At 32.6% G+C, this 15,203-nt stretch overlaps 1 protein-coding gene across 9 annotated transcripts in view; it reads right to left on the bottom strand.

The window, feature by feature from the left end:
- LOC124952683 (glutamate receptor ionotropic, kainate 2-like) overlaps positions 1 to 15,203 on the bottom strand; it is a 75,121-nt gene that overhangs the window by 6,918 nt on the left and 53,000 nt on the right. For 6 of the 9 annotated variants that reach the window (XM_047502913.1, XM_047502915.1, XM_047502912.1 and 3 more), the window contains 4 exons: positions 5,241 to 5,342; positions 4,869 to 4,970; positions 4,250 to 4,453; positions 1,861 to 2,064 (listed from right to left, as the gene is read on the bottom strand). In XM_047502913.1, coding sequence (XP_047358869.1) covers positions 1,861 to 2,064; positions 4,250 to 4,453; positions 4,869 to 4,970; positions 5,241 to 5,342 — 612 coding nt within the window. The remainder of the gene's footprint in view (positions 1 to 1,860; positions 2,065 to 4,249; positions 4,454 to 4,868; positions 4,971 to 5,240; positions 5,343 to 15,203) is intronic. The other 3 variants (XM_047502916.1, XM_047502918.1, XM_047502917.1) reach the window with 2 other exon arrangements.

Genomic DNA, 15,203 nt, shown 5'->3' with positions numbered 1-15,203 from the left:
TGAATTTATATAATCGTTCAAATGTGCATGCTGTATATAAGTTTTTCTACTTCCTGCCAAACCTTTTTTTTCAATCTTCTTATTGTCGTCAGGATCCAAATGTACGTATCCTAGGATTATCAACTTGAAATTTATAATTATACTCGATGAAACATTTACGTTATATATAAAAAAAAAAAAAAAAAAAAAAAAAAAAGAAAAAAAAAATCATAGAGTAATATTCAAAAAAGCAATATAACACTTGTAATTAATATAATTGGCTCAAGCATCGTCTTTTTCTTTTCATTAAAAAATGACGATATTTAAATTGCTTATTGTAACGATACAATAAACATTATATATATATATTAAATAAAAATTTGCGTGCATGCGCTGTCACGATCAAAGCTGAGTAATAAAAGAATTTACTACATGATAAAAGCTCGTTTTATTTCGATTATTCGATCCTAGCGATCTCGTTTTTTTTTTTTTTCTTTTATTTTTCGAATTCTGAAATATTGTTTCATTTCAAAGGTAGATTAAAAATCTTTATTTATCTATGTTTAAAACAAATATGATATTAGATAAAATAATGAAGACACGACTCGCGAAGATCGGCGGATCGATTATTTGACGATAAATAATGTTGAGATACTTTATAGAGAATTCATTCCTTCTCTCTTAGGACATAATAAAAAGGTACGGAAGAGTCGAGTCTATTGAAAGTTACTTTGAAGCGCAATGAACGAAATGGAGATAGATAGGTGCGTGGATGGGTAGCGAATGAAAAGGAAGGGGAGGAAAAAAGAGGAAATGAGAAAGAGAGAAAGAAAGAAAGAAAGAAAGAAAGAAAGGAAGAAAGAAAGAAAAAAAGATAGACAAATAGATGGATAGAGAGCTAACGAAAAAGAAAAAGAGAGAAGGAAACGAAAAGACAAGGAGAGGAGAGGGTGGTTTGCAAAGTACGTACGCACTCTCGAGTTACCACTATATCTATGTATGTAACTGCTTTTTCAGCGTCTGAAAAAAGCACATGCTTTTCCGCGAAGCACTCGAGATACCGCTATACCACCGAGTCCTAGGTAAATTTATTTCTGCAGTTTTTGTCGATCTAGAGACTAGGTTACGTCTATATAAAGATACCCATCTCGATGGTTACTCGATAATGCAACAAAAGATTCTTTGCTGATTCTTTCGTTTCTATTCTTTAAAGTCGAGTTTTATCCATTTCACTTTAACACACCCACACACCCACATATCCACACACCCACACACACACACACATATATATATATATATATGTATAAAGGAGATATTATGAGGACGATATAAAATCGCTGATTCAAACGAATGTTATCCAGCCAAAGGATGTACGTATATCCTTATATTTTACAATAATTTTCTCTAGATTCTACACAAAAGTTGAAGATTTTACAAGGGTAAAGAGTAAAAAAATAAAAAAATAAAAGAAGAACAATTCAAGCTCGTATTTCGATTCAATTGAAAAAGATAATCTATCATGATGATAATATATCATGATGATGATAATGATGATGATGATAATAATCGACACGTTTTTATATACTATAAGATCTTAAACGTTTTAATTGTGATTTATTTCGTAGAAAGTGAACAACTGTGCCTGTTAGTAATTGCTTTTAATCGATAAGAAAGAATCGAGAGAATTGTGGAAGTAGAATGAAAGGAGGAAAAGTAAGAGAATTAGAGAGAAAGAGAGAGAGAGAGAGAGAGAGAGAGAGAGAGAGAGAGAGAGAGAGAGAGAGAGAGAGAGAGAGAGAGAGAGAGAGAGAGAGAGATAGAAAGAAAGAGTATTAACCTTGCGATTTGCAAAGCGTATGATTCAAAGCGCACATTGCTCACCTTGTCCATCAGCTGGCGTACTATTCCGTTCCATTCGCCGGTCTCGTAATCGTAAACGCCGTATTTGCCATCCGGCACGAGCTCGATCCTGTAGGTGAAGCCTACCATGTGTGCTATCTCCTTCAGCAGGTCGATGCAGAAGCCCTCGTAACGCTCGTTTCCACTGAAATTCCCTCTGTTCCTCAGCATTACGTACGGCTGCTCCTATGGGGGACCATAAAAAGGAGGCTACCACTTTCTTTTGTTTCTATCGATCTCCTTCCTTCCTTCCTTCCTTCTTCCAACCTTTTTTTTTCTTCCTCTTCTTCTTTCTTTCCTTTCCTTACCGTTCATTTTTCACTTTTTCCCCTTTCATCGATTCTTAATATTTTCCGACGACTCGTCTCGATCCTTACGCGTTTAAAGAAGTAGGATATTCAAAAAAGTGATAGAAATAGAGAAAAAGGAAATGATAGGAAAGAAATTAGAATGAATCGATTGGTCGAAGTGTTACGCCGTGTCTCTTTCGATAGTGATGTCGATCGACCGCTTAAATGGATTACTCTTCCACAAAGCTCGTTATGTTCAGTGGTAAAAGAGTGAGATAGATAGATAGATAGATAGATAAATAGAGGGAGAGAGAGAGAGAGAGAGAGAGAGAGATAGAATGAACGAGTATATGAGTGCATAGCGATCGAGAACCAACGTCGAACCAACACGCGAGATAATAAGTGCAAATATTCGTGCAATAATGCAAACAAAAATATTGTTAAGTAATACTTGTAAGAATATTTTCAAACAGATGTATTTTAATGAAATTTCCGTAGGAATTAATTAACTGTACACTTTCTTATATATGTCGAAGAGAAAAAAAAATTATCTTTGAGATATTCGAATGGAATCATAAACGAGACGGGAAATGCAAATCACGTGAACATCCTGGTTTCTTTTCCCTTCCTTCAGGTTTATAACCTCTGACATTTTGCCACTTGTCTTCTGTCTCACACCGATTCGTTTAATGCTCTCGAGTATTTACCCAATCTTTCCACGTAGTACTCCTGACACTTTTACGATAAGTTAAAAGTACTTTTTCACGTGATCCTACCATCGTGACGAGTCAATGTTTCGTGACGAACGGTCCATACAGGAAGCTCGGTAGCAAAAATGGTCGGCATCGTTCAGATACGCGTATAAATCGAGAAGCGCTCGCACGAGCCTGTTCTTTTACTATGAACATAGAAAAAAGAAAGAAAAAAAAAAAAAAAAAAAAAAGAAATAATAAAGAAAGAAGGAAAAAAAAAAATAAGAAACAAAAAAAAAAAAGAAAGAAAGAATGTACATTTTATCAGACGAGTTTGTACATCAAGCTTTTGGACGGTGGATTTACTTATATTGGCGTCAAGCGATATATTTCTAATATCTAAATAGAGCATTTGTGTATTTACAACGAAGACGTATTATTGTTACTAATTTGTTTATATTATAATATCGAACGCAATTACAATATTAATGCAAATTGAAATAAATTAAACAGCTTTGATGACTCACCGTCAAAAATGTACAATTTTAGGTCCCAGCTTCTATCTCTTCGTTCCAGTTACGATCCTACGATATCAAACAACTACGAGAGCAATTAAACTTAGTAAACGGATCTCTTTTAGATCAGAGTGGAAATTAAATCTTAATAATCTTTGAATGGTATCACTGACGTGGACGCAGGTTTTAACTCTGACACTCTCGCACGCTCCTCAGAACTATGAGGAATAGCCAAGCGGAATACATAATCCATGGAAAGGGGTTGTAACAGTAAGGATATATATATATATATATATATATATATATATATCAATGCGGCAACATATGTGTCTTAAGTACAAAGTACAATAATGTATAAAGTTTTATTTGCAAGATAGAAATTTAAGGAATAATTTATTAAAATCCGATGCATTTGTGAAATTATGAATTGTAGTCGATTTCTGTTAATGGCTTATACGTTATCTCGAGAATTGTGTAGTTTTTTTATTTTTTCATTTCGATTTCTTTCTGTTTTTGTGATTACATTCTAACAGAGAAATATGGGAAAAGAGCACTACCAAGCATAGTCGATAAACGAATAAAAAGAGATAACAGTAAATTGAACGATACGGACAAACATCTACGTATAAAAAAAACGAGGCAACATCAATCAGCGATAATAAGTGCAATTAAATCGAGTGATAAAATCAAGTGTATATATATGTATATATTGATATCTACTCGTTAGGTGAAGAATTACGAGATAAAAGAGATAGAAAAAAAAAAAAGTAAATTTGGAAGAATCTAAAGGATATCTAAAGGTCAAATAAGAGCGATCAAAAGGATGATTCGAATAAAAATCGAAATCTAATAAATTAAACAAACCAAATCATACATGTCGCATGAGTTCTCTGACGATGCCGTTCCATTCGCCTGTTTCGGGATCTCTTGCACCGTACTTCCTGTCAGGTACCAAATCCAGTCGATACGAGAAGCCGACTTCCCTTGCCACCGCCTCGAGCAGGTCCACGCAAAAACCATAAAACCGCGAATTCCCGGTGTAGTTTTTTTCGTAGTGCATCATCACATATGGTGTTTCCTGTCCACGAATGATATTCATGCAAGAAAGGCAAAATTCGATTGTATCACGAAACACCATTTGTAACCCATTTCACGTAGGACGAGACGAGAAAAATAATACGATTTTGGCAGAAGAAATGAAAAAAAAAAAAAAGAAAAAAAAAAAAAAAGAAAAAGAAAAATTAAACAAACAAACAAAAAACAAAAAGGAAAAAAAAAGAAAAGAAAGAAAGAAGGAAAATACAAACTAAACGTATTTGATCATCGTGAAGAAACGAAAATCTTATTATATTTTACCTCTTCGATGTACTACGAACATATTTCAAATATCTGTATCGAAGATAAATCATTACCATATATTTTTGGGGGATTTATTGAATAAGTAGACGATATATTAATTAGATATATAGTATAAATCAAATACGATAACTTACCAATATGGTGATCACTATCAGTGTTACATTGGCCGAACTAGCCTCATAAAATGCCGCAGTATCTGTGACGTTAACGCCAACACCGGGACGCCATTCTCCTACCTGTTATCATAATTCAATAGTAATGTTAATAATAAAACTTATGACATGTACATTAAGACAAAAATATTTTTTCTTTCTTTTTCTTTTTAAATAGTACAATAGAGAGTTAAGCAGTAATGATCAAATTTTCAAAAGAAAAAAGTAAAGAGAAAAAAATATATATTGTTTTTGATGTTTTATTGATATGCAAAGTACTCGCACGAAAAAAGGCCAGTTTCGTTTCAAATAGATTATGTATTCTAAAGGGATTATTCGTAATATGGTTCCTACCTTAACCAACGAATGCTGCTTTAACTTCAGTAAGTCCAATTTAAATTGAATTCTTCGTCCTTCTTTAAATTCTATAGGACCAGAAATTCCTTTCATCTCCACCTGTAATATCATAAAAAAAAAAAAAAAGAATACGATCGTAAATTAATGTTAAACGTTAATAAAAAGATAATATGTACATTAATTCGATTGTCATCGTACGAACATTTAAGGAAGAACCATTTAAAGCTTATCACATCGAGAGAAAAGTGATTTAACTTTGGATGGTGTGTAATCGAACCCTAACTCCGAAGATAGATTCTATTTGAAAGTCGATCAATCTTGAAGTTTTCTCTTCATCCACGTCTTTTAATGGATGCAAGAAAACGATAGTTTGACTAATTAAAAAAGAAAAAAAAAAAAAAAAAAAGAAAAGAAAAAAAAGAATCGGTAAATGTACCTCCCTTTTCGACCAATTTCCTCGCAACATTTCAAATCGCACGTTATTCATGTATATTCGTTCATGAATCGATAAAGCAAAGAAGAACGAGCTTCCCTCATCATTAACGAAATTGCGAAAGGATTCAATGATGAAGCGAGTTCGTCAACGTCGATTTAATAGGAGAACGGTTTGGAATCTCGTTTTCATGGTCGATTATAGGAGTGCCAGCAATGACGTCATTTCCGTTGAAAACTTTTCCATTGTTGGATTTTTATTATCCAACTTGTTTTATTTCAAGGAAATCAAGAATAAAAATTTCATGACTAAAAGGAACACACGGGCTATTTCAGGAATACACGATACAAAAGTTGTAAAATTTATTACGTGCCCGTTTCGAAAGCACGTAGTAAAGATGATTTCAAAGATCATTGTTCAAAAATAAAATAAAGAATGTATAGAAAAAGAAAAAAAGAAAAGAGAGAGAGAGAGAGAGAAAAAAAGAAAAAGAGTAATAGCTTATTTCCAAGATATATGTTTTTTTTTCTTCTTTCTTTTTTTTTTCTTCATGATTATCGTCTTATCTTCTTAGTGTTGTCGATTTCACGAGAAACGTATACTCGTAAATTCTATTGTTGAAGTTAGTTAGAAGAACGATAAAAAGCTTTCGTCGAGGTTTCCAATGGCAGAGAGGAGCGATTTAATTAGAAGAAGAGTAAATGGCCGCGATGTAATCAGCGGGGGTTGCTTTAAAATCCGTAAAACTTTTCGATGGAATAGAAACGCTCGGAGGTTTTTCTCTCGTCAGCGACAAAGTCCGTCCTAATTCCGGCTAAAGCGTAAGTTACCACCGATACGCGAACGTGATCGGAATCTGTTGCAATTGGAATGATTCGGTAGACACTCAACGTACCTTTCGGTTTACATTTACAAGACTTGCACGATCTTGTGTACGTACAATGATCGATGTGTGTATATATATATATATATATACATACATACACATACATATACATAGTATTGTAGACACATGTATGTGACTAACACGAGCTACTATTCTCTTGGGATCTTCGTGCACGGCATTTTCTCTTCTGCTATCGAAGGTGATAACAAACATCATAAATTGGGGAGTTATTTGCTTTCGAAAGAAAAAGAGCGAGAGAGAGAGAGAGAGAGACGTTCGACTCACCGTTCAAAATGTAGTTCTCATATTAGAAAAAGAATGTAGACTTTTGAGAGATATTTGACACGAGATAATATCTTTGTTGAATTGTTTACTTTTATGTGTACTGATTACTTCCAAGAAAAAAAGGGAGATATGAAAGACAAGAAAACAAAAAAAGAAATTAAAAAATGTAATTATACAAAGAACGAAAGTTAATACCGATTCGCGAGTTGGATTAGAATTTCATGTATCCCGTGAAATAAAGAATAAAAGATAGCGTTCGTGGAACTGTGATAATTGTAAATTGTTATTAGGTTGGTCGTCTTTTGTCAAGGGAATCCACTTTTCGGGGAGAAACGTGGCTGGGTAAGCTCGCGCTCGTCTTTCGTCGTTCCAACAGACGTTCTTTCGTCGAGTGGTACCTATATCCTTCGCACGCGAGCAGAATATAAGAGAGGTTCGGCTTAAAAACGAAACGCAGCTTTTCCGCGGATTTCAGTCCTCGAGTTTGTTTTATATACGTGACTCCATTCTGCCTTTTTTTATTTATCTCGTTCACTCTCGTCTCATGTTCGCTATGAAATTTGCTGTTGCTGCTATTATTGTTGCTGCTATTGCTGTTTCTGTTATTATTATTGCTGTTATTGCTGCTATTGCTGCTGTTGCTGTTGCTAATACCGTTATCCTGTTGAGTCCTCTCAACGTGACTTGACGTTTTGCATTCTCGTCATAAGGATCAAACAATATCTAATTTTATTTAGACCAATGTTAACATTCCATCATCGTGTTACAAATTTGATTAGAAACATAACGAAATGTTTTTACAAATAAGAAAAAAGAAAATTGTAAGTTCGCGACAATGTATCTCCAGAGGCATAATCAACATAGAGAATAATAGCGAGTATTAATTCGCAATTAACAGAGAAACGATGGATCGATAAATCCATCATACATCGTACATTCGCTCCCTCTTTTATTGTCCTCTTTCATTAATGCTATCATTACGTGCGATAATTCGTCCGTGTTATTTTAATAGGCTCTTTCTTTTATAATCAATACTAGAAATATATAAATGCAATTAGATTATATCAATTTGTTGCATCGTTTAATGAAAACGATCGTATGCAATGAAATTATTCGGTCCAAATAATTTTTACTTTGAAATTTATCGAGTTCAGCTTTCTTTGTTTATATATTTTAATTAATTTGTTAAAAGAAAAAAATTACTATACGTAGGTCAATTCAAAATGATAATATTTTATTTGTTATCGATTTGCCTTTCTTGTATCGTTCGAATAGAGAAGTGAAATTATTTCATTTTTATTATCATTGTGAAATTAATGAAAAATAATTAAGTAAAAATATTTCGTTCGTATATTAAAATTTAATTAAGGTTACCGGTATCAAATTTCATTATATTCGAAATAATAGATACTAGTATTTTGATGAAGACAATTCATGGACGAATTCGTGAATGTGTAAACCATTCGCGTGGATTCGTTATATGATACTCCTCCCCTTTCAAAGGTGATAGTATTTCGATGTCAAAATGAGAGAGAACAGAGGAGAGATGCGAAGAGTGTGAATCGTGTCGCGTGAATTTGAATTTACGACTGTTCGTCGAAGAATGAATATGTGTATGTGTGTGCATGCGTGCAAGAGAGAGAGAGAGAGAGAGAGAAGAAGGAAGGAGAAAGAGAAAAAGAGAGAACAGACATCGATCGAGGCGTCAATGCGTACGAACGTGATCGTTGAATCGAGTCGAATTGTCCCATAGATAAAACCGCGGATTTCCATGAAAAGCATGAGCCTAAAAATCACGATGATGATAGCTAATATTCAAAGATCGAAGTCGTTACTGTTCATACATGTTCTCCTTCTCTCTCTTTCTCTCTCTCTTTCTCGGTCTCTCTTTTTCTCTTTCTCTGTCTGTCTCTCTTCATCTCTCTTACTTTTTTGTTTTATACAATCGACTTTTACAAAGTTCACATTTGAAAAGTTTGCTTCAAGTGGGAGAATCACGTAATGGAGCAACGAAATGCGGACAGGAATATTCTGCGACATTTTCTGAAGTTAGGGAATAGTATAAAGGATAAGATGCATGTATCTCGAGAGTTAGGGAACTTAGGATAACATAGCAAGATCGTAAATTAATGCATACTCTCCAACGCGCATAGCTGGCCTAGTTAAAGTAGAGAATTCTGAGCGAATTCGTGTAATAGCCAAGGACAACTTCCTCCTGTGTTTCGCTTACACGAGTGGTCATTAACTTCCTACCCCGTGTAACTAGGAGGGATTAAAAAGAAACTACGTTCTGGACGAGGACCGAATTACGGAAACCACGTAAACCGCTTAATTATTCTAACGTTGGTTTCTCTCTCTCTCTCTCTCTCTCTCTCTCTCTCTCTCTCTCTCTCTCTCTCTCTTTCTTTCTTTCTTTTTTTTTCAGGAATAAGTAACTAATACTCGGTGCAATCAACTCAACAAATTTTCTTTCGTAATTGCTATTCTATAATGTTTTTAGTAATATGAATAATCTTACCAAAAAGGATTAATATAAATTAATTAAGGAATTTAACACATGTTATATACATCTTTAATAAGCTCATTGTGAACAATTTTTCTTTTTCTCTTTTTCTCTCTTTCTCTCTCTTTCTATATATATATATATATATATATATATATATATATATATATATATATATATATATATATATATATATATATATATATATCTACACACATATATTTTTTTATTTATTTATTTATGTATAGAATAATTTATTTATATATAGAATAATTTCTGATGAGACACTCAGTGTCATATTTTATAGATACGATCCGATTTTGAAATATTTTTAATGGTAAAATTTATAATTATTAATCAAACTCATGAATCCTTCGTTTGTTTTCAATTAAGAAATTAAATAATTTATCTGTAATATAGAAATTGAATATTCTCAAAAATGTTCTGCTCGTTCTTTTAATCATAATTTACTAACTAATTATGAAAAAATAATTACTTCTGAATACAATAAATTAATAGTACTTGAAGATTATATTTATAATCTTTATATTATAATGAGATATTGTTTTAATATTTTTGAAAAAACAAGTGAATTATTACTACCTGATTTTTGAGATAGGTGGCTCGATTTTTTCGAGGATAGGAAATCCATCGTAAATTTGTACACTACTTATGGATATAATGGATTCTGATGAATTATTTTGAATGATGAAAGTCTATTATGTGCTTTCTCAAATGAAGAATAAATTTTCTCAAAGGAAAATAAAGAAACCTTAAATACCTGTTTTATCTGCTTATTCGTAAACAATAAATAAAAAAACTTCCATAGTAGACACATCAAACACAATGCTATATAAAATTAATTCAATTTCTAGTATACCATCAAAGGGGAGTTTAACGAATTAAAAAACATAAGAGACGTTTCAAGCAACAAAAGTAACAAAACGTGTCAAAAATTCAGACAAGTACAAACGTAAACGTGTCCCTTATGGAAGATTTATCTGCGGATAAAAATTTTTCAAATTATGTTTTTAAAAAGTTTGAAAAAAATTTGGAGGAAGAAGATAAATGCTGAATGCGTAGAGTATAGATAGTAATACAGTTGTACAACGAAACAAGACGACATGGATTTGATGTATGAGATGTGATAAGTGATTACACGAAGGATATTTTAGGATTCATGTGATCTCTGTAGAAAAATTTTATGCGACCAAAAGAAATTATTTTTCTTTCTGTTATGTACAAAACTTTTTTTTTACTTGGATCATGACACCTAGAATCATGGATTATCTTATTCATACATTTTGGATTAGATGGCCTTTTGCTTGGTAAACAATTTCTTTTTCTATTTTTCTTTTTATAAAAATCTAAAATTACTTTTTAATTTTATCTTGATATTATAATTTTTGATGTATCTACTTTTACAAATATATTTTGCTTTTCTTTGGATATCGATTAAATTTATTATTTTCTGACGCTTTAAAAAAAAGAATCCATCACTTCTCATATTATCCTATATATATATATATATACGATATATTATTATTATTAATATATATATATATATTATTTTTATTTTATTATGTATATCAATATAGCAAAATGGAAACCTGTCGCTATGTAGTGAACATTCGAATAATATTAAATAACTAATAACATTTAGATTTTATTATCTGGTATCTTTACACATATGAACATGAGTATCGCCAAGTCGTAAGAAGACGTAGGATTCAACATTATCTCTATATTCGAGCCAACAAAAAGAAAAAAAGAAAAAAGAAAAAAAAGCAGGAAAAGTTAAGGCAGAAGAATCGGTAATTCTGTAAAAGTACTCAAAACATTGTTATAAATGGACATTTGCTTTTGAAAAGAAGTAGAACGGAGAATTATCTTATAAATCATCGACTCGATCTTGCTTTCCATTCTTTCTTTTGCTCAATTTGGTGAATGCAATTTTGACGAAGTTTCTGTATTCCTGTGAGGAAGGTCGACGAAGGAGAAACGTCGTGTTGCGGCCTAAAGAATAAACGTCAACAACGGTGCTTATCTCAGAAGCGTTTAATTAGCAAAAGCCCACCCCTTTCTCTTTCTGTCTCGCTTCCACTATTCTGTTATCGTACTTCGCGCTTGCACGATTAATCAGACGTCGAGTATGCGCCACTCCTCTTTTACCTCCTCTACCTTCTTCACCTCTTCCTCCTTCTCCTTCTTCTCCTCCACTCCTTCTCTTTCTTCTTCTCCTCCTTCTCCTCAATCTCTTCCGCTTTTCGAGCTGACATTGATTTCATCCTTTTTTGTTATTTTCCGGACGTACCTGAAAGCTTGTTTTCTCGAATATATACAATAAAGAGATAGATATTTATTTGTATGTAATACATACGGAACTGTCTTTCTTTTTATTTACTAGTCTTCCATTTTTATTTCTTTCTTTTTGATTTAATTATCGTACGTTAATGGTTATCATCAACTTCAATGACATTTCTTTTCCTTCGGTAGATTCATTCATTATATGCATGAATGTAGATATATATAGACGAATAAATCGGTTTTTAATTATTTCTTATTTATAAATTTAACATCTTGCTCAAGAAAGATTTAGATTTTTAAGAACGTTCGGTAAAGGATCGAAAGAAAATCCACTCAGGTTTCATCTTAAATCTTGATTTTCCGGCAACGTGGAGTCGTGATGTATATAAACAATAAATAGATACATTTTCATTTGTAGATATATATATATATATATATATATATATATATATTCCTCATGTAGAATACATGAAGAATTGTTTTCCCTATTAAAGAGTGTTTCATTCTCTTTTTCTTTCGGTTCAATTATCGTAAGTTAATGGCTATCATGAACTTCAATGTCATTTTTTCTTCCTTCGTTAGATTCATTCGTTATATGTATGCACGAATGTAGATATTCATAGACAAATAAATCGATTTTTCATTCATCTTTATTTATAAATTTGACATCTCGCTCGAAAAAGATTTAGATTTTTATGAAAGTTCAGTAAAGGATCGAAAGAAAATCCACTCGGATCTCATCTTAAATCTCGATTTTCCGGCAATGCGAAGTCGTGGTCTTATCCAACCTGGTTATCGATACTTGGATAGATTGTATTTCCGGTTGTATCGATATTACGTGCATGGCGTGTTTATGGGTTTATACGCTGTCGAGATTGACTGTACTATTTTACGAAATAGTTTCTATATATCTATATACGCACAGAATATATATAACGGACGTAGCTTTTTTGGAAAAATAACACAACTAGTACAAGTGACTATGATCAAAGATATTCGTTTGGATAAATTAAATTCTATGAAGTTGTTACTTAAGAAATATTCGAAAAAGAATTTCATTTAATATTACGCAATAGAAATTTATAAAGAATTATTAATTTCGTATTGTTAATTTTTTATTAATTTCGTAATCGTTTAATTTGTTTATCGTTCGATAACGACAGAGAATAGATCGTTCAAAACACATCTGCATGATTATATCGATGAGGTAATTGCATCTCATTCGATTCAATCGAGCGATTCATCGAACATCGTCTTAAGTGAGGATTTAGCGATGCGTCGAAATGTACATCAGGGACCACTAACTAACTTAGTTAGCAACGGTAATTTCTACCTTGCCCGACTAAGAACTTTCTCCTCGGTAGGGTTGATGTCTATTTCAAGGAGCTCGATATTCCGGCCGATATATCTCTCGACATTCTAAGGTGGCTATTCTCTATGTAATTGGGATTAAGTTTGCAAGGGGAAGCGGACCGTCAGTTTTCATAAGGTTTCCTCGTACACGTACGATGAACTTGAACATAGTCAAATCGATCAAAAACTATTCTTATTTCTATTATTATTATTATTATTAAACTTTAATATATAATGTATTATTTATCGTATAAATAATAATAATAATAATAATAATAATTTATTATTATTATTTTATTATTAATAAAATAATTGTTTTTATATATATTATTATTATTATTTTTATTATTATTATTATTGTTGTTGTTGTTGTTGTTGTTGTTGTTGTTATTATTATTATTATTATTATTATTATAGTAACATAAAGAAAAAAAAAATTCAAAAAAGATAAATATATCGGTTAGAAAAACAATTCGAATATCGAAACGAAAGAGACAATGGTTTGTGCATGTTTATAGGAAAATGACGCTAATAGCCATATCTATGCCGTCCATCGATGAATGTTATCGTCGCTCGTTCATTTTCTGGCAAAGAACATTATTTATCGGCCGTCCGCACTATTTATGACGATAAACGTGAGTACGAATACCATTCTGGTAACTCGTGTGCTCTGTGCGATGCTAATGACAGCCGGGTGACGTTTAGGATACCATTTGGAAGCTTGCCAATGCATACGAGTTTCCTTCGGCCGAATTCCGATACCAAAAGCTCGTACGACATTTCATTTCCTGCGGTACACGTACTTTGACTCCTTCCTATGTTTCTTAATTTTACATGGAACAAGAGATCGATAACAAAATAATATACAGAGAGAAATATATTTTATATGCATTACACGAAAATGAATCGTAATTTATAAACAAGTCCTAATCATTCTTAACTTGATACTGAGAATTTCCACACTCACAAGAGAAATTCATTGTACCATGGATATTCTTCCATAAGTCCTTTGTATATAACAAACAGTAGGAAAAGCGTTTTCCCACCTTAATTGTCTCTCTTTCCGTGATTCTCTTGTAACGTCGTCGTTATTGTTTCACGAACGTAGGTACTCCTTAACATGGAATAGTAAAGGAATAGCGCAAGAGAGAGAGAGAGAGAGAGAGAGAGAGAGAGAGAGAGAGAGAGAGAGAGAGAGAAAGAGAGAGAGAAAGAGAGGGAGAGAGAGAGAGAGAGAAAGAGAGGGAGAGAGAGAGAATTCGTCCTTCGGATCGTTAATCGTAAGTTTCAACCCTTGACAAACGGGTTTACCAGCGTTACCTGGACCTTGCTCTTTATCTTCTGACAATGTCGTTTTGTTTCTCTCTCTCTCTTTCTCTCTCTCTCTCTCTCTCTCTCTCTCTCTCTCTCTCTCTCTCTCTCCCTTATTCTCGTTCTATTCACCTTGACAATTCCGAACGAGATACGCTTAACGCTTAAGCTGTTTCTAGTCTCGGGATTTGAAGATGGAAACGTTCGACAATGACGTTTCGATGCCATGCGAGTGGCTAATGTTCGTAAGTCCATGCGAATTTGCAGAAATTCATAATTAATTCAATCTGCATTATCAGTTCTAATATGTTAAAGTTGTTAACTAATCAATATATATATTAGGGGGACCGGAAAGTAATATCGCTTTCTTAAATTAAATTCAAATAAATAAATTTTTAACAAGTTTTTATTTTTAATCACAATCAAATATTGACATGCGCAGAAACGATATTACTTTCCGGTCCACCTAATATATATATTTGTTTTTTTTTTTTTTTTTTTTTTTCATAGAAAAAATTCCTCTCGGTATAAAGTAAGTTATTTAATGAGTTTATTTGTAAAAAAATAAAAACAAAAAGGAAAGAAGAAAAAAAGTAGGAAAGAAAGGAAAACAAACAAAAACAAAATTTTAGAGGAGAGGATATAAAATCGTGAGGGAGAGATATAATAAAAACATTGTTACTGCATATAAACGTTTCAAACAAAACAAAGCGTCAGCTTTGAGATTACCCGAAGCTCGAGGTAAAGGGAGGAGGAGAAGGAGGAAGAGGGAGAGGAGGGTTTTGGTTCGTACAAGTTCCGATAAAAGAGCGGTCGATGCAAAGTTCGAACACCTGTCGATAGAATCGAGCGTGCGTTCTTTCTTTTTTCTTTTTTTTTTTT

This window comes from Vespa velutina, chromosome 10 (genome assembly GCF_912470025.1).
Source record: "Vespa velutina chromosome 10, iVesVel2.1, whole genome shotgun sequence".
NCBI classification, from domain to species: Eukaryota; Metazoa; Arthropoda; class Insecta; order Hymenoptera; family Vespidae; genus Vespa; species Vespa velutina.
The sequence above is the reverse complement of the archived record's forward strand: the minus strand, read 5'-3'. Positions and strand labels throughout refer to the sequence as shown.